This window comes from Ornithodoros turicata, chromosome 7 (assembly GCF_037126465.1).
Source record: "Ornithodoros turicata isolate Travis chromosome 7, ASM3712646v1, whole genome shotgun sequence".
Taxonomy (NCBI): domain Eukaryota; kingdom Metazoa; phylum Arthropoda; class Arachnida; order Ixodida; family Argasidae; genus Ornithodoros; species Ornithodoros turicata.
In genome coordinates, this window is record NC_088207.1 from 28,712,871 (window position 1) to 28,740,140 (window position 27,270).

At 46.3% G+C, this 27,270-nt stretch overlaps 1 protein-coding gene across 2 annotated transcripts in view; it reads left to right on the forward strand.

The window, feature by feature from the left end:
* The window catches only part of LOC135399757 (runt-related transcription factor 1-like), a 75,373-nt gene that overhangs the window by 25,635 nt on the left and 22,468 nt on the right, over window positions 1-27,270 (forward strand). The window contains exons 2-3 of one of the 2 annotated variants that reach the window (XM_064631487.1): window positions 10,198-10,311; window positions 26,673-26,831. In XM_064631487.1, the coding sequence (XP_064487557.1) occupies window positions 10,198-10,311; window positions 26,673-26,831 (273 nt within the window). The remainder of the gene's footprint in view (window positions 1-10,197; window positions 10,312-26,672; window positions 26,832-27,270) is intronic. The other variant, XM_064631488.1, reaches the window with a different exon arrangement.

Consider the following 27,270-nt stretch of genomic DNA (forward strand, 5'->3'; position numbering starts at 1 on the left):
TTAGCGAGTTTCTGTAGGCCAGAGGGGGTTCACCTTAACAACCAGTGACGCTATGCATTTCAAGTGGCTGACGTCACTTGGCTGTTTGTCTTGGATTGGGCAGCTTCCTTTGTCGTATCGTTTTTCGTAGCGAGCATCCCAGCTGCTAAAACTCACTAGTTACCATTAAGCCATGCAATTTCTCCTGTTTTTTTTCTTTCTTTCTTCCAAACAAACTACTAATTAGCTCTCTTAAAATTGAACATCACCGCATAACACGCTATTAGCCAACCTCCATTATTTAGAGCCAGTAAGCAATATATTCCTAATGCTCTTTACTGACCCTGGAGGAAAAGGAATGTTTTTATCACCACCTTTGCGCAAAAGAAGCAAATAACAGGATGATGAGCAACTCGTAATCGGACCAAACGAAAACGTTCCTGCTTAGCCTCGTTTATCTGAAACCGCTGCTGGCCAGCAACAACACGCAATAAAATCGTTGCATCTCGTCCATCGTCCTCACACGGCTGAAGCAGAATAAAACCACTTTATAACCACCCATCCACCGCACCGAACAACCCACACACGACGAACAGCCCACTACACACACAGCTAGCAATATGCAGCCACCACTCGACCCCGATAAACACACAATCTCGACGGATCCGTCTCCAATATCGTGCCCCATACTCTGCTGCGCATGTCTTCCTTGGCCGTACGATCATCGTCGGCTGATTGGAATTTCTTCTTCCCCCCCTTCAGTTTGTATCCACGACGATAGAGACGTTGCGAAGAGCAAGGCATTCTTCTTTTCTTCGGCAAGCAGTTGATAGATATCTCGGCACTTGTGATTGAAGTGCGGCACAACAGGCGGGATTAAGTCCTGCGTCTCCGAAAGGGAAGAAGGGATTGCCGCCTTTTGTTTGCGCTCGGGAATTTTCACCGACGCCACCATCCGTCGCTGTGTTTTCGTGTTTTCACAGGGGTATATCTCACTGTATGCTTGTGTGAGGCATATATAGAACGAGCGAACCCGATTATGAGATGGAGAAACCTAAATGAAGAGGACTGTGCGGTTTGAGCGTTAGTTTGCGAGAGATTTCGGCTGGTTGTTAGAGAGCTTTTACTGAAATAAGTAAATATACAGGTAGACAGCCGTTTGCTTTAGTACCTTGCCACGTGTCGTTCTCCGACAAGATCTTCAACGCCCTGTGGTTTGTCTAGGCCGGTAGTTGGCATGAAAGTCATCGTGTCTTTGAGGGGAAATGTTCAGAAAGTGCGTTGGTCAAATAGGTTCAATATGTTCTACTTGGTTCAAAATAGCATCAGAGTGCTAGAAAGTATTGGTGTGTTTATTCTCAGAGAGAAAGCGCGCCACGAACTCGAACCAAAGCACGGCATAGCACGGGAAATCCATTACGCGAATAGAATAGAAGTGGAAAGACAAAAATGGACACGTAGGTCGCACTGGTACGAGCAGCTGTTCCATGACGCTTGATGTGTGAAAGCACTGAATGATTTAAAGGATTATTTCAGCACGTATGTCCTTGAGGTAGCTCGCGAGGGCCCACAGAGCAGGCTGTTGGTGTTGCTTTGGCCAACTCCCCAGTACCTTCTCATTACGCGAGTTATGCAACCGATTCTGACATTTCCCTATCAAGCACTCTCTATCAGTCTCCCGAGCCCCATTGGTTCGATTACGACCTAAGTATAACCTGTAGGTTAAATTGTGGAGAACGGCGATATTGAACGGGTATCTAACGAAAAGAAAACAGAAAGTGTTCCTTTCGTAATATGATATTAATTCATCCCATACTTGATGGACAAAGAAACTGTGCACTATAATGAAATCGTTACTCGGATGGAGCACGCGCAATCTTGCGCCCTGCCTTCATAATCTCTTACACTCCTTCTTCCCAAATTAAAGTGCACAGCCTCAGCGCCTTTTTCTAGAGAACTTAAAAGAGCAACGCGCTTATCGCTACGCGGGCAGCATGTTTAGAACTGAAGCTCGCTTAACGTCGCTATGTCTTAACAAAACTTGCTGCCTTTGAGGACCAGTGGCCGTGTCTATGATTAAGTCCAAATCCTGTCACCAAGAGGGAATTAATTACCCCGGTATTAATTACCGGTCCTTCCCTCCTGCTTTATGAGCCTCTCTTATTGTATAATCGCCACGTTGCGATGCCTAAAAACAAAGTACAAATTAGCCCCGTACGTTTTGAACATGGACATCTTTCTTTTTTTTTTTATAATCGTGCCGCGTACCTAATGAAGAACGCTACTATATGCACCTGCCTCGAAGAATGTAGCGCACGACTCGCGCAATGTTTTTATAGTATAAAGTAGACAACATCTTTTGTCTCACGTTTAAGAAAAGGCAGGTTCCGTACAAGAGTCACATCGATAAAGAGAGGTGGAGGGGGAGTGCACCTTAAAACGCACCAGGCCTTGAAATTAACGACGCTGCTGTCAAAGTAAAAGCATAAAATAGAAGCAAGCAACACGCGAAGGCATTAATATGTAAATGCTAGGTATTTCTCTAATAAGGAGGTCTATTGAAAGATGACTTTGCCGTTGCAGCATGTCGTCCGCGCCCGTGGGAACAACGGCCGTTGCAGATTTTGATCGTATAAGGCCCTGTTACTTTTTAATTAGCAGCAGCGCAGCCGCTGGCAGGCTCGGAAGTTCCATCGCATAATGCTCAGTAGCCAGATCCGTGAGAACCTTTTGTTCTCCGCAGCGGGAGGATAATATAGGCGAGCGTCGATGAACTGCATGCGCCTCCGCGCTGCTATATCATGAGAACCGCTGGAGACACGTTTCGCGGTTCGTTGGTAGATTCTGGTTTGCCTAAATCGCTCGGGTTGCGCGTCAGGAAATTCGAGGGAGTACAGCACCGCCATAATAGCACCACGTGGAGAAAGTCACGAGGAATCAAGAATTAAACCTATTTGCACTTCGTTGTCTACTACCGTGGCACGATATGTACATCGTGGCGGTTTTATGCTGCAGGACGCCGGTCGCGTCGTCTGCGAATTGGTGAGGTTTGACAGTATTCCGAATCGTCCTTGTGTTTTTGCTTTTATTTTGTTATGTATGCCAGTGTAATATATTTGTTGTGATTCCAGCAATAGTAACGGATGCACGTCTGCCTCCGAAAGGTTTATGTTTGTCCGTGTGCTCCTCCGACAGAGTGAACTGTTGCGCACCAGTCGTTCAGGCTGCGGTTAGACAGTCTCGGTGATGCAGAGTAACGTTCCCGCAGCGCTTATTAAAGGCGATTCTCGAAACGCGTGAAGTTCAAGAACGAGTATTCCACCACGCGTTTTTCTTTTCTCTTGATAGCGATTACTTTGTGAAGCTGCTCGGTTTGCCATTGTTGGTACCACGACTGTGGATATCTTGCTCTGTCGTTAAAGCATGCGCAAGAAACGCCTAGTGAATGACAGCTGGTTCTCTAGCTACCCGAGGTTTACTATGAATCAGCCGAGAGAGATATATCAAAGCCAAAGACTCTCCGGAAAGAGATCCACGCATCTAGCGGATCTAGTTGAAGACTGCATCAGGAGAAGATAAACCTATGTTTGCCAGCGTCTCACCGCGGCTTACTGCACAGAAAACAGGACAAAGGCGATTTGGACGTACGTGAAGAGGTTTCGGAAAACGCGGCCGATGGGAGCTACAAATCCCCTTTGTAGCTATACGCGTCCGAACAAGACCAGGAACCGCAAGTAGCAACCGCAAAGTCAAATCGGATTTGGTTCCGGCAAAGCCAACAACGTCTCTTTCCTGCCACTTGTGTACACCGAAGAAAACCGACTCTTTTAGTGGGATCTAACGAAGGAGGAAGAAGCTTTGACCGTTTCACCCAAGGATGTAAGCACCTTAGGAACTTGCGGGGTAAAAATTGTTATTTCCATGGTTGCTGCAGATAGCACAGGTAGCTGATTAATGTCATTAATGAAAAGCAAGCAAAGGGACAACGATGGTTGATAACGATAAGTCGTAGCTCTACGTCGCGAGCCAACTACGTATAATCATCATGGATGTCACAGTTCCAGAGGTAGAATCTTTTCCCGTCCGTCTGACGGTGCTTTAACGTGTGAATTCTCATCACACGGGTACACCACATGTAGCATCCCTCCCGGAAGAATACCTATCTAGGCAAGCGTACTGTGCCATCAAGCTGCCGCTGTCTCCGGCAGGGTTCGAACATTGAGAATGACGGGGCACACGCAGTATTTAAAGCAAAATTTCATTTCAAACAACAACAACAAATAAGTAATAATGATGTAGTGGGATGTTTCATTTCAAATCTATCGCTCTATCTATTGCGTTTATTTATTATTTATTGCGCATTTTCGGCCGAAGCCAAGGACTGGGCCACGGCCACTCGATTGCGATCGAGTGGCCGTGACTGGGCCGTGTTCGCGCGCACCAGATTACACCACCCCGCGTCAACTCCACAATCCGTGGAAGTCGTCCGACTTCACCAGCCAAGGCCAAGCCGACGCTAAACGTTACCTCACATTAACAACCTACATATATCCACGAATCGCGCATGAAGCCAAATTACAGACGGAACTGCAATGTAACACCGCCCATCTTCGGCAAACCCGTCCTCTTCACATGTGGCTCCTTGTAGGCATTAAAACCAACAACAAGGAATCCCCAGCGGACGACAGCGAAGCATTTGTCGAGCACCGTCCGGAAACTCTAAAAGAGAGGAAACGGATTGGGGAACGATGCCTCCTCTCGGATGAAATTACAACGGACGGCAGCCTCTATAATTGCGATGTTTCCAAGCACAACTCCTCAAGCTGGGCTGGGCAATCGCAGAAAATTGCTCAAGGGACGGCGGGCCCACGCTCCGTGGAAGATACACAACACAATGCTGTGGCGAAACTTGCGGCATTCGAAGACTGTGATTGCGGCTGGAGGCGTTTCATAAAGCCATGCCACGTTTCTATCTTTGTTTGGCCTGTTTATAGCGCTGGCGATCAGCTCGCGTGGCTCAGTGGTTAGCGGTGCTGGCGAAGTCACGTACAGACTGGGAGGTACCCGGGTTCGAATTCCGGTGCCGGCTGTGCTGTTTGGGGTTGTTCCTGGGTTTTCCTGAGACGCTTTCAGACATATGTCGGCACAGTTCCCTTAGAAGTCGACCCAGGGCGTCAGTCGTGACGTTGCCCACCTCTGTGAGGTCGACAACGGCGAACCCTTTCACCAGCACCACCACCGTTTATAGCGCTGTGAGCTCCGGGTCATCTTTCTGGAAATTCATTTTTATAGTTTTTTTTTATTTTATATATTTTTATAGCGTTAGCACCGCGAAACAAGTGTGGCTATGAGCGGCGTACAGATGTGGACAGATGGAGAGAGGACAGCAGGAAGGAGTGGGGGACAGGGGAGTTAGTATGCGTTCTGGGCCGACTTCAGGGGAAACTATGCCGACATTCGTCCTGGTAAGTCTTTCGGAAAACCCAGGGAAAACCTCAGACAGCACAGCCGGTGGTAGGATTCGAACCCACCACCTTCCAGTCTTCCGCACGACCTTTGCTATACCACCAACGGGCGGGACGCCTTAACCCGCTCGGCCATGCCGCTGGTAAGCATTAGGAAGTATTGAGTCTGTTTTTTTCTTTAAATTGTATTTATCAAGTTATCTTATTGAGTCTGGCGGATGCTTTCTTTTGGGAGCACATATTGATGTATAGGACTTAAATGGTTACAAATAGACTGGCCAGCCAACAATGGGAGGTATGCTTACCCTCAAAACAAAGTATGAAATAGAATCACTTCAGTTATTCAGTTATGAAGTAAATCTTGTGTAAGTCCTTCATTCGAATAAGGGGCATATGAGGTCGGCGACTAAAAGCAGTTAGTGTATAGACGTTGATAATTGGTTAGCAAATGTTGTTCGATGTTCCGAAGGGGACGTTGACTCCTTTCGAGCGGAGAAGGCGTCTTAAACCAATGGCTCTTAGCTATTCTTCGGAGGCTATAGCAGTTATACCTTCCTGTTTGATTGTTTCTCGAACTCAGGGTGAACCCTGCCACTTATACCTTCCACTCAATCAGTCCTTTTATACGTATGGCTATTTTTGTATTTGAAGCACTGGAGTACAGGAGAATCGTGAAACACATGTGCACTGTTTCTCCATGCATTCAGTTATTTTGTCGTCCCTTACAAATAATTTGAGGAATATAAAAGGGAAGGTTAATGTAGTGTCCTTGTTGTGAACCACCGCCAGACGCTTATAACGTACACGCTTGAATTTAAACGTAAACTCTGCTTCACTAAAGGGACATATTGTCACTGAAACATTCATTATGTCACCAACTTACCTTTGTGAAAAATAATTGAGTGTTAACTTCCAGTTTTAGCAACCCTTGATCTCGATTCGAGGTTAACGAGCGTTAGCTAAACCGTGCTGCGGCGAGCTGAGAGAGGAGAATTGTTTGTCCCAGTTGTTTCTTCTCACCCAAACTTCCGGAATCGCGTGGAATGACGTCACACTCTCTCCTTATTTTCTTTCCTCCATGGGGATATAGTCTCAAAAAAAGACGAAAACTACTCCCTTTTTCTTACACTGCACGTCCCTTGCGAATTCTCGCATTTTGCGTTCCTAAAAGAAGAGAAAGAAGAAGAAAACGAAAAAAAAAAAAAAAAACAACTAATGAACGCCACCCAACTGCACGCACTCACATCCAACTCTTATTACCTGGCGACGTGATATGAAACGCGATTTCTCGATACGACTTATGTAGAAAATTGGAGACGAGAGAGCCGTGACTCTGAGGTCAACCGTCTCCTACATCGCGAGGGGGGGCAAGGCACCTCTCTTGTCACGCGTCTTCTTTCTGTGCCCTTACACGTTGAGGTAAGAACCAAGATAAATACCTCGCTGGAAGAGATGAAAGTGGCATTAAATGGGCGAGAGTGGTCGTGGACGGCGAAGTAACAACGACCGCATGCGCTGGATAAAAATCGTGCTTGTGCTGCGGCGGGGAAGATATAATTGCGGATTCATTCCAAGGGCATCTGTTATACTGCGTGGCGGTGGATCTTCCGACAGTGGGACAGCCCTAAGCCATGCTGATAGAACTATTAAGGGCGGCGGTTTAACCGCAATGCCCTTCTGGTTTGCCCTTTCTGCAGATCTTCTCCAGAGAGCGCGCTCTTGTTTGGTCAGTGTGAAAGTGGAGCCGCGTAGAATGATGAATTACGCTCGCGCGGATACATTGTTCTTCCCCTTGCAGTTACGTTCGCCTTGAATATCTTATTGGTTCAGAACACGAAATTTCGGTTGGTTGTTTTATTTTGTCTAAAACATAATTCGGAGTCAATTTACACGCGCTGCAGGATAGGACTGCGGATAATCTCGCTGGGGTTCTCTATCGTGCGCCAAGAATTTTCGACACGCGGTGCCGGAAGCAATGTTCACCTCCCTCACGTTATTATTATTATTTTTGTTTTCATTTTTGTTGGTGATGGTGTGGATTTTAGCTGTACTCCGAAGAGATGTGGCATTCGCTAAATAAAGTTCTTATATACATATATATATATTGACTTGTTTTTTCCCGAGTAAATATATTATAACTTCTGGTTCCTTACAAATGTCTTTGAACGTCCTCGGTACTTCTGTCATGCACTTTGTACACTCTGGAAATACTGCGTACACGTATACATGCACATATATACGTATGACGTAACAACACTGCTTTGAACAGTAGCCAATGCAGACGCAGTACACACTTTTTGTGACTCCCTGAGCTCACTCTGTCCTGTCTGCCCTGGGAAGTTATGCGCTCACAAGAGCTTCTATCACTCTAAGGAAAAACGAAAGTAAAACGGGGAGTAATCGCAGCTTCTATAGTGCCCTAGATTGCGATTACTCCCCATTTTAGTTCCCTAAACCCGAAATTTACTCCCCAGAACTGCAAATAGTCACTGAACTTCGCAAATGGTCTCCTGAATTCAACAGCCTATACGTAAATATGTGCTCTTCGTGAATTTGATGGAATAAGGCTATATAACTTAGCTAACTTAGCAATTTTTCAGCAGCAGAGAGTAAAAATAGTGAGTGGTTAATTCTCTAAAAAATTGTATCTTTTGTATCACAAGATTTTATATCACTCGACATATCACGGTTGACGGTTTAATACAAAGTAATTTCATCCTTGCACACGAATTATGTACCTGAGACAGTTAGAACAGAGCCTGAAATGCAGTCCCCACTCTGTGACATTCATTTAGTCTCATGCATTTACTCCTTAAAGGGATATGGCAATGTAGGACTAATTTTTGTGGCAATGTACTTACTCCCCAAAAAGACTAAAACGACTCCTTTTGCCGAATACGGCATGCATCATTGCACTGACCGAGAAATGTGTTAAAACTTTCGCGTGACAAAAAGCAGAAATATTACGCTTTCGTCATTTTAGACTTATTAGTTGTAATGAATAACACTTCCCCTCTTTAGAGACCCAAGCCTCCAGCGAAAACACCGTAACGAATATTGATGAAGTGCAGATTCTGATTAAGTGCAGACCTGGTCTCGTGAACAAAGAAGGGGAACCTTGTGTTGCTTTCACTGAAGTCCAGACGCAGAATTCTTATCCCTTTGGCAGTTAAACGGTACAGAGAACCCCTAAAAGGACATGCCGCCCTATTTGTGAGCCGTTTCTAAATCACGCTCATGCCGTCGGTAAAATATACGACTGGCAATTAATAACAGGCTTTACGCAAACAGGCAACCTTGCACATCTAATGCCCCCAGTTTTCGGTCACCATCAAAAACAATTTGAAGCTCTCTGCCCGGACGGCTCGCTATGACATTGTGAAATTAATGACATTTAAAGAGGGAGTAGTCAGGCATTAAAAGGTCAATATGGTTCATTATAAAGTCAGTTCGGCCGCCGTGTCCCCGTGTATAATGGTGGCTCTCTCCACATTCCTTAACTTTCTCCACTATTTCTCATGTCGCCCCGTTTAATAGTGTGTGTGGCTCGCAGTGTTCAGGTATCACAGGTTGCCGATACCGGTTTATGGAGCCCTGATTAGTGCAGCTATTGAACCGCGTGTAGCCGGTCACCGCGATTGGCGCCAAGCGTGCTTCAAAAAAACGCTGGAAGAGCTCGCTTGTGTCGCGGTTGTGCGTGTGACGTGTAATTGGTGCAATTTTTTCTGGCAATTTTTTTAATGCAACCGCGCTATACGCAAGCGGTGCAGGTACTTGTGTAAGATGACCCTCCTTGGCTCAGATCTCGATGCAGCTGGTATGGGAGAGGGCTACCTGTATGTATCTTACACGGTGATCAAGGAGGCTTTCGCAGCGTTTGAGCATATGGGCGCTCCTTTTGAGAACTCGCGTGCATCGCAAATGGCCGTCCTCGTGACGCCTGTAGTTATCTAAGAAGGGCTACTGGGCAAATATTATTTATTATTATTATTTTATTTTATGTAATATGTGGCCACCAACAGCTTTCGCCTCACAAGTGCTGCACAGTGTCCAATACAGCACAAACACACAATATTGGTCCCATATTGGCTGGGCATTGGCGATACGGGTTCAATATGGGACCCGTTTTGCCAGGATTTCGCCCATGCATACTGGCTCAAACTTGGCAATATGGGCCCCATAGTGCCAAGTTTGAACCAACATGGGGAAAATCCTGGCAATAAGGTTTTTGTAACGCTATGCAACGTGAATCAAGAAGAAGATATGCAGAAATAAAAGAAGAAAAAGAAGAGATAAGTAATATCAGCGGTGGGTATTATACCGGATAGTGCTTTACTATTACGCGGACTCACCTTTGGCGTTATCGCGGAAATATTGGCGCAATATGGGCAAAATGGGCTTGCCAATATAGGCAGTCCATATTTGTCCAATATGGAACCTGGTTGCAATCCCCGTATTGGCAGCCCGTATTGGACCAATACTGGTAATCCTGGCAGCCCGCATGGGTGCAATATTGAACCAATATTGGCGTGCTACATGGGTTGGTAGCCGCCTCCTACTAAACGGCAATATATTGGTCTCGCCAGGATTCAGTGTCAAACAATTGTTCCTGCACCAGCTCCAGAGAGATTCAAGATCACGCTACAACAAAATACAATCTGATTGTGTCATGACTTTGGAGATGTACGCTATGTCTTAAGCACTCTTCATAGTAGTGTGCCCGTGCTCATATATGGTCGTGTTCCTTTTGCAGGCAAAAGCTTCACCATCACCATCACAGTGAGCACGAACCCTCCCCAGGTTGCAACCTACAACAAGGCGATCAAGGTGACCGTCGATGGGCCCCGGGAACCACGCAGTAAGACCCGTACGTACTTCATAAAAAACGCCGGCAGTACAGTAGATGTTATTGAAGACATACGTAACTGATTTTCTATGGTATATCGGCACGAAAAACGAAGGCGACACCAACGCTTCAACATTTTGTTTTCAACCTCACGGAGAAATGTCGTTGCACCTATATCTCATGTCTCTCCTATCTATGTCTCAAGTCGGCCCAGGACGCACATTCCTCCAGAGCGTTAGTCGTGACGTTGCCCACCTCTGTGAGGCCGACAACGGCGAGCTCTTTCATTAGCACCAGTGGTGAATCACCTCAGGTCATAGTCACGATTTATTTGTTGTTGACGTTATTGGCACTTCCACCACCTACGTCCGTTAAAAAAGTTATATGCGATCGAAGAGTTCAGCGTGAGATTGCATCAAGGTCCCATAATCTTGGATATACTATCCGCTCCCCAAAAGGACTAAAGTCTTACTCTATTTTTCTTTTTTTTGTGGAGTGAAGGAAGCCGTCTATATGCTCCAGTTCCTATAGAATCACAGTGCACATCTCTATTTTCTTGAAAGCTTGATATAGATGTGGCAGTCATCGCAAAAGTGAGTCAACGGCAAGAATCGAACCGCGCACGTCTTGATTGCCGGGTCACGTGCGCTGACCATTCCGTTACACTGGCAAGGCGTCCCGACAACTTGCAAACAGGCCTGATTCAACGAACATGACACGTACTCACTCTGTCACACAGGACAAGACAATGTCATCGGGTGAACATGTCCGAAAGTATATCTGTTCCGAGGCTGGAACGCACAAACAGGCGGGACACAACAGAAGCCCCGGAACAGACACTTTCCATAATGCATTTTCTTCCTTCCTTGCATATCTAATGACTATGCAGAATATGGGAAATCGAACCTAATCACCTAGCTCATATAGAGCACGGTTCACTTTATTCACACAGGCATATACTCGGTGTTGTCCTGGGAACCATACACCTCTCAGCTACAGCTGAAGGCAAAGGAAAACCGGTTACAGTTAGAGAACGAAGATCATTCATCACCTCCACACACATTTCCCCTTGAACAAAAAAACGACATCCACAAGGGGGGGACCGATTGCAAATGGCGTATTCCCACGTGACAGCGCGAGAACCTAGCTATCGGCTACGCACTCTTAATCAAAGCCGTTCCGAGCCCGGGTACATTTTTCCGCGCGGATTAATTATCTCCCATAAATCTCGTCACCGAGAGGGCTTCCAGATAGAGAGAAATGTCCACGCTCCCAATGTTGTGTTACTACCGTTGATATATACTTCTATAGGAAGCACGAGGTGTTCCTTGGGCAGGTTCCAGTAGATAAAGGGGGCTGCGGAACGATGTTGGTACTTCTGGGAGAGATGATAATGGTTAATGTATGTCATCAGTCCATCTTCCTCCTGCCTATAGACGTAGGTGAGGGTATACTGCGCTGTGAGATTTTTTACGCGATGACGAAGGCAACCGTTGGCAAGTGGATCAATGTAAGCCGGGAATGCTGGGGGAAATACTGGCAGCTAAGAGTGCTCACTGCTCCAGTTCTCAACAAAGGCAGATCTCACGTTGTCACGCTCAATAGAGATCGCTATTTCGGCAGTAAGCGACGCTTCGAAGCTGTCTTGCTTACATATTTTTCGGTGAAGGAAAAAGCGCATTGTCGCTCGTTCGAAACGAAAATGAGTAGGTGTAACAAATGCTGTGATATAGCATTTGCTGGCAGTACATTCGCAAGTTTTATCGTACTGAATCGTATCTTTATCGTACTGAATTTTATCTCTCCATTTCGAAAACCAATGACTTCTTATGTGGAACAACCTTGTAGCTCGCAAGAAAAAGGACTTCAGCGTGCTGAATATTTTGTTGTCAAATCACACTTTTTTTTTCAAGCGGCGAAGAGCTTCCATTCAGTTGCCCTGCAACCGACGACGTTGACCTTCCGTCGTTGGCATTGATTTAAGGAATACATAAGTCGAATTCTCGAAAGCTGGGGCGCACGTAACGTTGTCGGTATTTAAGACAGCAAGGCTCCTGTTGATCGTAGCTGGCGTTAACAAGGTGGCCAGCCATCGAAAGAAGTGACATAGCCTATAGTCTTTATGTGTAGTCGTCTTTAATGAGAGAAAAAAAGAAAAGAACTTCAAACGTGCAGAATACGGAATCGAAGCAGCACAATTTATTGACTGAATTATTGGCTGGATATCACCAATACTGGTCCTATAGTGGGCCAATACTGGGCAAGTATTGCCAATATCATGCCAATATTAGGCGAACATGTGTTGCTGCTTGTGAAGGACCTCCTAATGTACAATTCCGCCTTGTGTCGTTGTACGGGTACACGTGTAAACGAAAACAGAGAATGCAACCTATTTACAACGTTCCACATATCTCGTTTTTCTCATGTCGCACAATTAAAGTTTCACTTCTTCACCGCCTTGGAACACATCACATCAACCCTTGACCGTATATGCGTATATGCCAGGATCCACCTCTGCCCTCTCGCATATAGATTACCCGTCTTCAACTAATGGTCGATAATTAATTTCATCCAAACATTATAAGGCTTCGGGTTCGCATAACGACCCCCGCTGCATAGAATACGATGTCGCCGCTTGTTGCGGACCAATCCTGTCCAAGGTCAAAGCAGCTCCTAGAGCATGTCCAGAAGACCACACACTTTCCCAGAACGACACCAGCGTCGCTTTCCTTTGGCCCGTAAATTGATGGCGTGCCTTTATCGAAATTATTACCGTGATACTCGAGAGCCAGCAGCCGCGGTCTCCGGTAGCTGATCCGGCGGAGAACTATTAATCACCGACAAAGGTGCGCCCGGCCCATCTTCTGGTTTAGCTGTAGCGTCCGCCGTGCCTGCCTTTCCTTCCTCCTTGGGTCAAATCGGAAACCGGCCTTAAAAGACTCGCTCGGCGTGAATTATGTGGTTACGAACGGCGGATTAATGCGTGCAAGTAATTTGAGAAGGAGGCTGAGGGGGAAGAACAGCGCATGCGGGCCGGCCGCTTTGTGGAATGCCAGTCTTTAATTCGAATGTTTCTTGTTCTCCAGAATGGGTCAGTTGCCTGCCGATGCCTCCGGTGCTATCGGCAGAATCGCACCTGCTGGTACACTACCGTGCGTTAACCCTTTCGTTCCGCGTGAAATTACACAGTCGCACCATTTGAAAATGAAACGTACTGTGTAATCAAATAATTGATGTCTGGCGGTAGTCTCTCAGCAACGCCTTTGCACAAGCAGGTGAGCTCTCGGTTGGTTTCCGCCTCTAATAATGCTTCGGTTTGTGTTTTTGAAGTTTTGATGCAGTAGCGTCCTTCGAATGCGCAATATGGTGGTTCACACCTCAACGGATGTAATTTGTGCGCCTCCCTTCGAATGGAATTAAACGGGCATCAAGCGTGTCGGCCAGATAGGATTAACTCGATGGAATGAATACGCTGAAGCTAGCGTTTAGCCATTCCTCGCTTGAAATATGTGCGAGCAATTATTTTTGAGAAAAGAATACGAGATAGCTGGATTGTGTTTGTGTGCGTGAGAGAGAGAAAGAGAGCAAATGGAAGTACCATCAATGCGATACGGTCGAAAGAGTTGCTAACTTGAATGATTTCAAACGCTCGATCGTCGATTGGAGGAGGCCACAAGCTATTTCCGTTTCGTTTATTTAATTGTTGCAAACGTTGCTGTTGTCCACGGCCCTGTTTACTGATCTAGGCTGTGAAATGCGCAAAAATGTTGTAAGGGATAAAGAGAAGAAGGCGAAATATCCTTCTAGTTGATCATGCGTTGTCCTGAGATGGAGCTTGTCGGTTTGTCCTTCGTTGTTGCCGCACAGCCATATCATCTTCACCGACTCCGTGAAGGGCGACAGGCGTTGTGATGGGAAGGTATGCTTGAGTTCTCACGTTGAAGTTTGAATCTAGGACAGTCATCCCATGCGACTGGCCCTCAATGAGACAGCCACCGAGAGCATCCTGGTATTTCATGATTATTCGACGGCCTTGAGGGTTACGGCAGTGTATGCTTTCCCAAAGGCGCTTCTTTTTCTGGCTCTATTGTTCCACCCACAAATGCGTTTTGGAGTAGCCAGCCCTGACTGGGTCGGGACTAACATCTCTATTTTCTTTCATACCCAATCCAATCCACTTCAGTGCCTGACATAAAGGAATCGCTTTCTGTCAACTCCTGCTTTCGCGTCCTCAGGTTCAAGGTAACCTTACCCACTTCACCAGCTTCCCTGTTTGCTACTTGCAGTTTCATAAAAAGTGTAATTTCTGAAAGCACTGGTGTCGTGGCACCTCCAAGTCGCGAATTTGGCGTTCGGCGTCGCGGTGCAATATTTCCGGTGCCTCGAAGAGGGCACAAGAGGTCTCTTCGAATTAGCCTGCACCTCCGACACTAGTTCAGGGGAGTGCCGTGTGGTGCAAGTGCGTGTGCCGCCGACTGCGACTGAGAAGAGTGCAAGTGTAGGTTCAGCACTAACGCTGCGCGGTCGCTTCCAAAACGAAGAAGCGAGTGCAGGAGCTGACTGGTTGTCTGCTGTCCGCACCGCGGCCACTGCAACTTCACTGACTGCTGCATCGCACATATGTCCGCTGTCTTGCTGTAGGAAGAAACCGTCAGCATACCAACATCCATGCCATCGACGCGTACCAGTGTCGTCTGCTCCGCGTGCACTCGTACTGTACTTCCTATCCAGCAAGTGCAAGCCGGTCGTGAACTCATGCAGAACTAGTACTGCACAATTACAAAACGAATACGAGAGTGCAGAGGGCACGCGCGACACTCGCAAAGCTAATACGAAGGTGCTGCACCACCTGAACTAGTTCAAGGACTGAACTATAGTGCAGCCAAATCGAAGATACCAAAGGTTTTGACGTATGGTGTCAGGTCAGTGCAAAACGGTGGGCCCAAGCGGTGACCCATGGAACTCTTGCCCACCCATGAAGTACTGGAATCATTCTAACTTGCTCATTCGTTATGCTGTCATAGCATCAACATTACCCCTACCACCAAACCCTGGTGCTCTGTGCTAAGGTTTCACAGAGTCTTTGAGACGGTATCCTTGCAAGTCAATGGCGCGTTCATATGCAAGCCGAACAAAACATTAGTCATCTAAACTGTTTCCTCCCCAGCAAAAGAAAGCTATACTTTACCTTGTGTACGTCAAAAGCCACTACACAAAGGTTTCCAATTAAGAACCACCAAAATGAGTCCCTCCCCTAATAGCCTATCCATCCTCCCACTATCATCTTCCTATCATCCTGCTCTTGCCAGACCCCAGTGAAAGCAGAGAGGAAACCAAAAGTAATAGCAAGTATACCAGAACGAAGGAGCGTTCCAAAAAGGCAGTCACATAGTTGAAACAGAGATCCGAAGAAGGTGCAGTCCTTTGCAGCGAAATGCGCTCCGCAAAATAACCCGCAATTAAATGGGAGGTGGCTGGAGAATGAACCGCACCGCCCGGAGCTAGTCGCCATGCCTTCACCTCGCCCTTCGAAACACTTGCGTACACGGCACCTGGTCCCAAGTAGAGATCATCCCTTTCAAAAAGCATACACTTCGCTCGAAGCAATTGGTTTTAGCGCAAAAACGCGGTGATTACAACCCAAAGAGGAAAGAAGGATCAAAAATAAAATACAGACTTGGACTCTTCGTTTTCGTTCGTTTCTGCCGCAGTGTTCAGTTTGACCTTCTGTAGTCTCAAACTGACGTTGTGCCACGCCCCCACTCGAACTTGCTTGTTTGGAACGTACGAAAAATAGCAAAAGAGCTTGCGCTTATCGCGAGTTGTACAGAATTGCGGGATTAGTGGTTAATTATACCTTTGTTTCGGGGTATATGAGAATGGATGGAGCGGTTCTCGTTAAAATGGTTTTAGCGAACGGGATGGTTCGGTTAACGCGTGTTCGTTGGCTCTCGGAAAATGTAGGTGAGGGTGTCAAGGTTTTAAGGAGAGGGAGGTACCGAGGGTAGCTGGTAAAATAGGGGCATTCCGCGTAATTACATAGAGAAGCTGCACTTTCGGCATTGTGTGCAAGTGTAACCGATTTTATTTATTTATTTATTTAGTTCAGAAGTACTGCTGGCTCCTACTGAAGCCCAAGATATCAGCGGGAAATTACATCACATCTATGCCCTACCTTTGCATCTAGTTATGCAGAAGACCTGACATACAGCACATGCACGACACTGAATAGGTCACATAGGTAGATACACAGTGTTGCAACAGTACACTATGCATACTCAGAGGCCACACATAAAGACATTCTCGCGTTACTCTCAAACCACTAGTCTCCCTGCGCTCCTTTGCCTCGTTCTAAGCGACGACAGAAGAGGGGTGGACTGCCAAAATCGATCTTTCCATTGGGATGAATACTGATGGCCGCCGTCTTTAACGTAACATTCCATATAAATAGTCATCCGGTAAACATCTGAGTAGCGTATCAACGTTTGAAAGATCAAGGAGTAAGAAGAAAGAAGATTGCTTGCTTCCGCGTGCAATATACACAGTTCTTCACGTGAGGACTGCTGGCCGATGCGATATCTTTTCTACACCGGTTCCCGAGCGGAAGAAAATGAACGGGCACCAAATGAACAAGAACGGACACACAGCTATAGGTCTATAGCGTTTCTACAAAAAGTTTGCAAAGGGCCCCGAGTGCAAATTACATGACTAAACAGTTCCGACTTGCGATCGTTATGACTGAGTACTAGGCTTGCAAGTAACTTCTTTCATTGGTAATCCATCCTGGCGACATGTAAGGAACGAACCACACAAGGAACTTTGCGTACAAGGAACACGGCAGGGCGACTACCATAAGAAAGATTCTGATAAGACTATTTTATGCCATTACTGGTAACATTGCTGAATGAGGAAAGAACGCCCAGTGGTCTGGTCACAGTGCGTTAATGGACGTAGCCTGGACGTGACAGAGTACGGTTCACTGAAGAACAGTCTCTGTTTGGTAACGTCGGCTCCGGACATGATGCTCAAACTATTCTCGTAAAATATTACAGAATGTCTTTTAGTCGCACCATAGAGTAGAAGTATGTATATGCTTTAGACCTGCGGCACGGCCGAGCGTGTTAAGGCGTCCTTATCGTTCGTGGTAGCCAAGGTCGTGCTGAAGATTGGGGGGGGGGGGGGTTCGAATCCTACCACCGACTGTGTTGCCTGACGTTTTCCCTGGGTTTTCCGGCACAGTTTCCAGACGAATGTCGGCCCAGGACGCATACTAACCCCCCCCGTCACCCACTCCTTCCTGCTGTCCTCACTCCATCTTGTCTACATCTGTACGTCACTCATAGCCACAGTTGTTTCGCGGCGCAAACACAGAATTTAAAAAATATATATTCTCTAGACACCCTGCAGAGACATTCGGGCAAAGTTTTCACAGAGTATAGACACCATCTGGGAAATACACGAACTGATGTCCGACCAAGCCAACACAAATGTCAGGACGGCGAACCATACATTTTTTCTGGCGCCGGGGCAAATCTACCTACTTCCCATTTGTACTATAACGCAGGTAGACAAGTGGAAGATTTATTCGTAGATGGCCTTGTTCTTAAGAGCAGATGGGAGCATGGCACGGCAGTTTGTATTTGTGGATCTACGGAAAGCCATTGCTCAGCCACAGGTATACGACATGTGATGCCTATCAGAGATCTACATCGAAGTAAGAGAGAAGTGGCCACTTAGGATTCACCCCTAATAACAAGGTTGGAACCCAAAATCACGCAAGCAGGGCACGAGGAACACAATCTGTGGAACGTCGCTTATCGAGAACCACGAAACGCCGTCAAAATCAGTGGGCTCGCCCTGTGCGCTGAGCAGATGTCGGCTGCTCCACCGAAGGCAGCTGGATTGCAAATGAACCACTCACCTGCGCTAATGTCCTTCGTTTGGTGGTGTGGTAGTGCCCCCCGCTCGACGGGCACCTGTAGGATGTTTTAAAGAGCGCAAACGAAATAAATATGGCACTCGTTTCGACTTGCTGACGTGGCGCGTTCGTTCCCAATGTTTCAGAAGAGATTGAACGCTCGAAGGACTTCGGAAACATTTCGACGCTTTATAAGAGCAGGTTTTATGATTGTGATAGGATAGGTTGCATCGCTGAATGTGCGAACTATGGTGGGCACTTCTAGGAGTGTACCAGTATGTATTGGCATCAAACTGGAAGTCATGTCACACGGACTGGCTCTCTATAACAATCCAAACGAACAGAGTACCAACTCATGGACAAGAACTCACAGCATGTCAAAGATTAATGCATGTGCTAGTCGTCGCCAAGCAACAGTTCAAAATCCCGGTGCGGAAGGCTGCAAACGGAATAACTGCACAACCTCCAAACGCACTTAGAAGTGGATGTCATCCGTACATCTGGCATTTTCAAAGGCACCGCTGAAGTTTGCCAACGCCTGCTGAAATGGACAGCCCCATGTATTGCTCTCTCCCTGTAAAGTACTCGGCGAATTCTATCTCTGACTAAGTGCGATTCCTCTATCACACTTCGCGTGCGACCTCCATGGACTGCTGCACAGCGAGCTATCCGTATCCTTGATAGTTGATCTCAACCGCCGAAAGAAGATAATAACAGGGCTTGCAGCAGTAGTACTTCCGGAGACTGGGAGGTGACCCGGGTTCGAATCCGTGCGCCGGCTGTGCTTGTCTGGGTATTTGCTTTAGGTTTTCCTCAGACGGGCTTTAAGACAAATGTCAGCGCAGTTCCGTGCGAAGTCGGCCGAGGACACACGATCCACCGTCGTGACGTTGCCCGCCCGAGAGTGGCCGACTACACGGCAAGCAGTTCCATCGTCACCACCCCAACCACGATACGGTACTTCCGCATACACCTAGTGCTACAGGTTGAAACGTGCTGCTGGTGTGGCACGTTCAATGGCGTAGCCACGGGGGGGCTAGGGGGGGCTCGAGCCCCCCCTACCTTCCACGGACCGACCCACACAAATCGTGCAAATCCGAGAACATAATATATGTGGCGATGGGGGGGGGGGGGGGAGAGAGAGAGAGAGAAGTGACGATCGCGAAAGTTCTTGCAGTTCATGGCGTCTATCTAAGAAGCACTCTTGAATGGTTTTCAAAGTATGAGCTTTTCAAAATACTTCCAATCTCGTGACACCACCTCATTGGTCATGACAGCCTATACATGTAATCGTACAGTGAACGTCTAAAACAACTATTTTCGTTCCTTTTTTTAATCCTCAGTTTGCAGTGTGCACAAGTATGTGTGTGTTGTCGACACAGGATCAGCGGGGGGGGGGGGGGCGAGTTTTCGTATCGAGCCCCCCCTACCTTAGAGGTCTGGCTACGCCACTGGGCACGTTATAACCACGTGATTTGCATTGTCAGTGGTCTATTTGTGTAGGCTGTGTTAACGCACTCGACGTCCCTGAAAAGGTTTAAAGCAAGTTGGCATGGGGCAAGAGGGATGGACCACCTGACCTTTTTACCTTCGCCACTTTGTATGCACACTGATTTTTTTCTTGGATTGGATAAAAGAAAAATATATTCACAGAAACTACTGAGAGTAAGTGTGCTAACGTATTAATAAGCTAACTTAAAACGTATTAACGACGCATGATCTGACGCCGCTATAGCGATAAGCACAAGATGACACCATTCAGCCTCTATGCAATTCCCCTGCATTTTTAAAATCGCACAGCGCCTCGAGGATTTGTTCACGTTGTGCGAAATATGTCTTTGCGATTAGATATCACTGCTTAATGAGGCAAAACTTTCGGCCCGCGCGTTGAGACTTCTTTATAGGACACAGAAGATTACAGTAGTCACATGTGTGGTTCGTTAATTCACTTTTCTGGTCGCTCGCGAAATAAAGATGCCTCAAACTAGAAGTCTAATAATATTAAGCGCTAAAAATATATGTACAATCAAAACATCCAAGTATATTTCGTCTACGTTGAACTATTTACGTCCTACACCTTTTTTTTCTCTTCCTTTTCTTTTTTTTTGTCAGCGGTGCTTCGTAGCGGAAGTTGCAACGTAGTTTTGCCGCCGTATTTGGAAGGCAATACGAAATTAGCGTCTACTTCGACACAGTGTTGGCAGCAATTTTCAGTTTTGATTTTCCAGAGAACTAGCGCGCTCAGGACGAAAATTGTGACGTTATGGCCCTGATGGCCTACGCTGTTTAATGAAAGTGCTCTATGAGGTTTCGCCTCAACTGCTCCACGGTGTCTTTAACTGAAACAAATACACAGGAAGGTCGCAAGAGGGCGCGACAGAGTTAAGCAACATCCGCACTCCCACAGTGCGTGTATACCTCTCTCACCAACTTCAAACAACCGACTCGAAACGAAAGTGCATCACACTTTCAATGTCCCGCCATTAATGAGTGACACTTCCATGGCACAGCCTTCTCAGCACCCGTTGCATTTCCCACGCGGAGTGAAGCTTAGCAAACCACCCGCGTGTACAAAATGCAGCCGCACTACGGGGTTTTATGGGGGAGACACAATGGGTGCTGAGTCACCACCACGCGACCAACTGCCCCCCACCTCTTACGGTACGAGTCACATGGGGGTATAGAAAGATGGCGGCGGCGGCAGCGGCTGGGGCCATTCAGTAAAAACGCGTCATGTCCCTCTCTAATCGTGTCACACCAGGCGGCGTCACCATCGCTGCTGGGCAAAGTTTGTTCCTGGTTTATTGTCTTTGTCGTTAATGGTGCACGGCTGGGAGTTGCATGACTATTTGAGGATCATTTCTACAATGCCAGAGCTCCATTTTATCTACATGTGTCTATGGGGGAAGGTATATTATTTGATTTTTGTAGACGATTATGTCTATTTACACTCTAAGGGGGAGAAGGGAGCAGAACGGGGAGAAATTGCAGATTCTAGTCCCCTAGACTGCAGTTACTCCCCATTTCGGTCCCCTAACACCGACATTTACTCCCCAGGATTGCAAATACACACTGGATTCGCAAATGGTCTCCTTAACGCCACGGTCTACGTAATTATGTGTACTTCGTTAATTTGATGGAATAAGGCTATATAACTTACCTAACTTAACAATTTTCCACCCACACAGAGTAATATCCCTGTCACCCGGCAAACCGAATCTCATTCCCAGCTAATGATTATTTGCACAGAACGACATTTGTTTTACGTCACACGGTGAAACCGAATGGCATTACATGCGGGTGTGTTCTTTTCCCCCCCTCGCACCAACTGCGTACCCTCATGAGTAGAGAGGTAGCAAAAACAACGACGATATACCGTTAGCATAAATTAAACACGAATGAAAACTTGTACTCCAATATTTTATCACGAATTTAATAATTTTGACATCAGAAGGAAGTCTTAACACTGTTTTCCAGAGAATTATCCTCGTCCCCAGTCGACTCCCACGCCCGTGCGATTGACGCGTCGTGTGTCACAGTGACATCATTTGCGAATGACATCCTTTTTCTCCGTGTAGCTCGATGCAATACAGAGGAAAGACATTCGGAGCAAATGTCATTCGCTGGGAATGCCATTCAATTTGCCGTGTGGCAGGGGTATAAGGAACAGCGCTTATTTCTTCGCATATTGTGCCCAATGCATGTCGCGAGATGCCGCATCACTCGACCTATCGCGGTTGACGGTTTAATTCAAAGTATTTTAGCTCATGCGCATGAATTACGTGCCTTGGGACTGTTAGAACCGAGCGTGAAATGCAGTCCTCACTCTGTGTCATTCATTTAGTCCCATTCATTTGCTCCCTAAAGGGATTAATTTTTGTGGCAATGCACTTAGTTTCGAAAAGGACTAAAACTACTCCTTGTTTTGTTCTTAGAGTGTAGGAACTCGAAGCTAGGCTATTATTGTTCGGCACGTGTCGAATTGTCGTTATAGGAAAATTTATTATCAACGTGATACACAAGCTGTACTCAACACAAACTAATTCGATGGCAACACAAAGTAATAGACACGGCACGCAAAAACACAGGCACTATATACACACAACTATAGAACTACCATATAACTATGCACACTATATAAGTCTAAAATTCATTAGTCATATAGTCTGTAGGCTATACCATATGTCCAAGTCTGAGAGTGTGAAGAGAAATAATTTCGTATAATTCATATAATTTCATATAATGTGACGACCATTTAAGTGCATAGGACAGTCATGTGACTGGTAGAAGATGCTGCATTAAATTCAAATGAACGGATTCCATTTCACGTTGTCATTGTGGAACGTGCCTTTAATCTTGCAGCTATAGCGACACAGAGGGAGCGCAATAAATTAGCGCCCATGAATTTCCAGTTGAAAAACGCGTAAACTAAAAAAAAAAAAAAAAAAAGAACGAAAGAAATGTTTACACGTGTGTGTACGCGTGTGTTGTGTTACATGTACAGACATTGGATCCCTAGATCCATTAGCCCATATGTACGATAAAAATGCTCGGCACAAGTCAGAATGTCATGTCGGCAGAAACAGGATTCTGGGAATATTTTGCGAACATTAGGCCGTGTCGATTCGTGCAGTTATTTGCAGAGCCTTCCAAATGACGGATGATCGCTCATGTTCACTGTTCGACTACGCATTTCTGCTTCTACTTCATTCCCCCCCCCTCCCCCCGCGGAAATTCAGCGTACTTCCGACAAATTGCTCCGCAAATCACTTTTCAATATCGAGCGTGTAATTGGCGTAATCTCAGATTCATATAATACGGGCCTCGCTGAAGAACGATTAAGAATTTGCAGTAAGCGGAAGACATACTGAGGCAGATTCCCAATGATAAGAACTCACGTTCCTGTGCGCTGTAATTTACTTCATACCCACCGGTGCGCTAGTCATGCTAACGTTTAGCGCTAAGGCTACAGGTAAAAAGGTGCTGTTACTTCTTCGTACAATGGTCGCGGTAAGCTAAGATAGAAGATGGCCCCCATGCACACACGCACACATACAACACAACAACAACAACAACAACAATATTATTTTGCCCTCGATCTTAAGTTTTCTGATGTGATGTGATGTGATAGAGAAATAAAGTTTTCTGAATCATGAATGAAGTTATTTACTTTATATACTAAAAAGGAAACATTACCTTGTCAATAAATACGATCGTTAATGTGGCGACACAATGACAAGACAGAGCAAATTACAAACGCTATAGACTAGCACATGCGAAAAATATGGCGGCAACCACCACCCTTTGTTAGGAGACTCGAATCGAAAGTACCATGCAATATTCCAGTCGCTCTTAATGATTAATCATGCACAGCTACAATCAAACTGAACCATACTGAACCAGAGAGTCGCGTAAATGTTCTAAGCATTTTTATATGTTCCATTACATAAAACTTTAGGAAACGCATACAGATTCCTCAACGTAGAACGTCAACCTTCGCTTGTGCATGCGAATTGAATTATGCGCCGCGCGCGCAGCACCTGCATAAACCGTAGAATAAGCTTGTTTAGAATTGAGCATTTCTTATGCGTGACAGTAATTGTGTGCCACAATAATGCCTGAATCTTAGCCTATCCTTGAATGTTTGTTATTCATAGATAAGGCGAACTGCAAGTTGTGACTGCAATATTTATCTGGGAGAAAAGGAGCCGTCTCCTTTCATTTCTGGATTAAGTACGCCTATGATACCTGTCTTCCCAAAACGGAGAAAGGGCGGAGTAGCGCCAGCGAATCTCGCGGCTGCATTGGTCCGATCAATAAGAAACATATGTGTGACGTCAGAGCACGTTGTTAGCAGACGACGACTCGCAAGAAAAGCGCACGTGCGTTGATCTCTGCATTGCGCATTGAAGATGGGGGATCTGATGTCGCCCATATGGTGAATATAGATTGTGCAAAATGTTACGTCGTTTAAACTGACGCCTGCAGCCAGTAAGTACAAGTGTGATGATGTAATGTGTACTTTATAATTTTGAGCAGTTGAATCGCTGTCGTTCATAGTGCCAGTCTTCTTGCCACATAACTACTGCGGACTATCCCTGTTTTCGTAAGTCTTCGACTAGTTCATGATCTTACTATTTCGTACACGTCCTTGCAAGATGCATGATTTGCTGTCTTCCGTTCTTTTTCTTTGCTTTTTGTGCGACCAAAAAGTGCCGTGCATGTTTGCGATAATGTATAGGAGCATATCTGTGCACGACAAGCAGACATCACGCATTTGTTTTTGGAGACCTGTACCAGAGCACTGCGCTGGCCTGAATTTACCGGCCCGACCCGTACCCGAAGCCACTGAGTCTTACTCTGTCCGACCGGGCCCGTACCCGATACCGCACCGAGGCTTACACAGCCCGACTCGGCTGTTCAAAACTCAGCCCGGCCGATGCGCGACACGCACCTGCATAAGCGGTTTTGTAATGCGATCTGTGCAACAGGTTCAGTCCATATGGCAGAGACTCATAATACTGCGTAAACCACACACGCGTACCTGGAACGCGCAAGCGCAGCCTTTGACGCGGATTGTGCTTCTAATACTTGTAGCAACGCCTTGGCGTCGAGTCTGGCGCGCCTGGCTGCGGTGCACACCGTGGTGAGGGCGTTATCCTCAACATGGCAAAGTCGAGAATAACGCGACGCCTATGTTGTAGCGCTTTAGCAGAAAGACTGAGGAAGGGCCCAGGCACTTTGTTGCTCTGTTTTAAAAACGAATGTTGAGGATTAAATAATGTGCAAGAATGGCTGACGAAAGCTCGGCCCGGCTCAGGCCCGAGAACTCTCGGAGTCGACCGGAGCGCGACCCAAGCCCGCAGTCAAAACGACTTTGAGGCCCGCTTTCGGCCCGCGGGCAGGACCGCGCTTGGGTTTTCGGGCCAGCCTAGCCCTTTGCGGTGCTCTAACCTGTACTATGTGTAGTGACCTGTAGACGTGTGTCGCCCTCCTGAATTTTCGTCTCCCGCAATGTATCCGTTGATACCTACTGCTTCAGCAGTTGCACATAGCCTCTGTACAAGCAACTAAGTACGACATAACACCTCATTCGCGCAACTATTCACTATTTCTCACCCCGCGTTGTCACGCAGCACCACCCACTTACCGGCGAGAAGTCTTGGCAAACTTGCAAACCCATTACGTAACGTCATCTGGTGTCGATCTTGAACATGGCGTACCCCCATCCATTCTGTAATCAACTTAGGGCATCGCTACGCTAATGAGTTAGTCCTGTTTACCTGCGCCTTTACGCATGCCCTCCAGGGAAAGGACGATAGCATCGCTGGACACCCACATATCCCTCGGTTCACCCCTGGAGAACCCACATTGCGTGTAGGTCTCGGATGGGAAGAGATACGCCGATGTGATATAACTCTCAGTGAAATCAGCATTCATCAAGATTCGTGACCGTGCTTTGGAAAGCATGCGTCAAATGCTCTTTTCAGATGTATTGTTACAATGGCGGTAGTACTCGTACAGTGCATCGATGTAGCCATGAAGCTTTGCGAAGAATCGCGGCTTTGGGAAATTATCGCACACCAGTGCGTTATAAAAGACCAATCTGTACTGTGCGTCACAAATATCAGCAATTAATTATGAGTAATTATATAATCATATTTTTATTGCTGTTAGGTCATGATCTAAGACAGCATAAGCTGCGACTAATTAACTTAACCTACTTATTTTCTTAATTGCATCCTGCTTTTACCTGCAAACGAGAAACAGTTGTCTTTTTGCGTAACTTTGTTGTAAGTATTGCGGAGTGGTTCGGCATTAGAGAGTTTTAGTGCACGCTATCGCTTTTACTTACGTAAGGGATAGCGTGCACTAAAACGCACTACAGTGGTTTGCACTTCCGTTATTTTGTGTGCGTGATCTTTATTTAGCGTACCGCTGAGAAGACTTCCTGCTGGCAACATTCCAACCGTGTGCTACGTTGAAGGCGTACGTGGCAAATCAAATCCGCGATTAAATCTCAATGCTGCAACACTAGTTTTATGATAATGCGCACGCATTTTGCACAGTAGAGGAATTGGTGAGGACCGCATTCATGTGTGTTATTTTTAGTAGGAATATCTTCCAACTTTTTATAGTATTCCCAAGCAGGATCTCTTTGGGTTACGTTGGCTGCCAGACTTTCCTTCAGACACAGACATATTCGCACTCTTTTTCTGCCAAGGAAATCCAATCATCATCATCATCATCATCTTTTTCCGTTTGTGGAGGGGGTTATTGTCCGGGTTTCTTCCCGTCACCCCGTAAAATGTAATAGATATTAGTTGCGTCTTATTGCCCTCAGAACGGCAAAGAGCATCAGGACATCACAACATTTCCAGGTGATCATGCAGATCACATCATGATTCGAGAGGATGCTTCTGTCACATTTCAAACGACCCCATTTCGCATATATTTTGTACAGGTCAGCAGCAGCAGCTCCGAGCCTTCGCGAGCGCTTTCGGGCAGCGTCCACCACCGTTCCTGGATCCTCTACGCGAATGGGACCATCACTTCCGGCGGAAGACTGCCGAGCAGTGGGCACAGGACATTCCTAGGAGGATCCCCAGCGCCGGTCATCCTGGTGAGCAACATTCACATGTAGCCTATATTTCGTCGGACAATGTTAGGACCACTAAACAGCCCACCAGAATAGCCAGTGGATAACAGTAGCTGTATCAGTTCAGTTTGTGGCTATCGAAAGGTAAGGTAGAGTAACAACAAACTGTGACACGACACGCGAATACGGTGTCATTGGTTAGGTGCAGACATGTAAAAAATACTGCGCAAAAGTATTTAAAATACGGCCGGTACTAAATACTCAGCGTAAAAAGTATTTAAAATAGAGTAGAGAATGCTCAAAACCGAAAGTAATTTGAGTAGAGAACTAAATACTCTAAGAAAGATTTAAGACACTATTTAAAGTGCTTTAGTATTAGCAGTAAGTGAAACGCGTATTCTGAACGTGACCGTACGAATGAAAGGAATAAACTTCATCCCCCATACTTAAGCATATCTTGTAT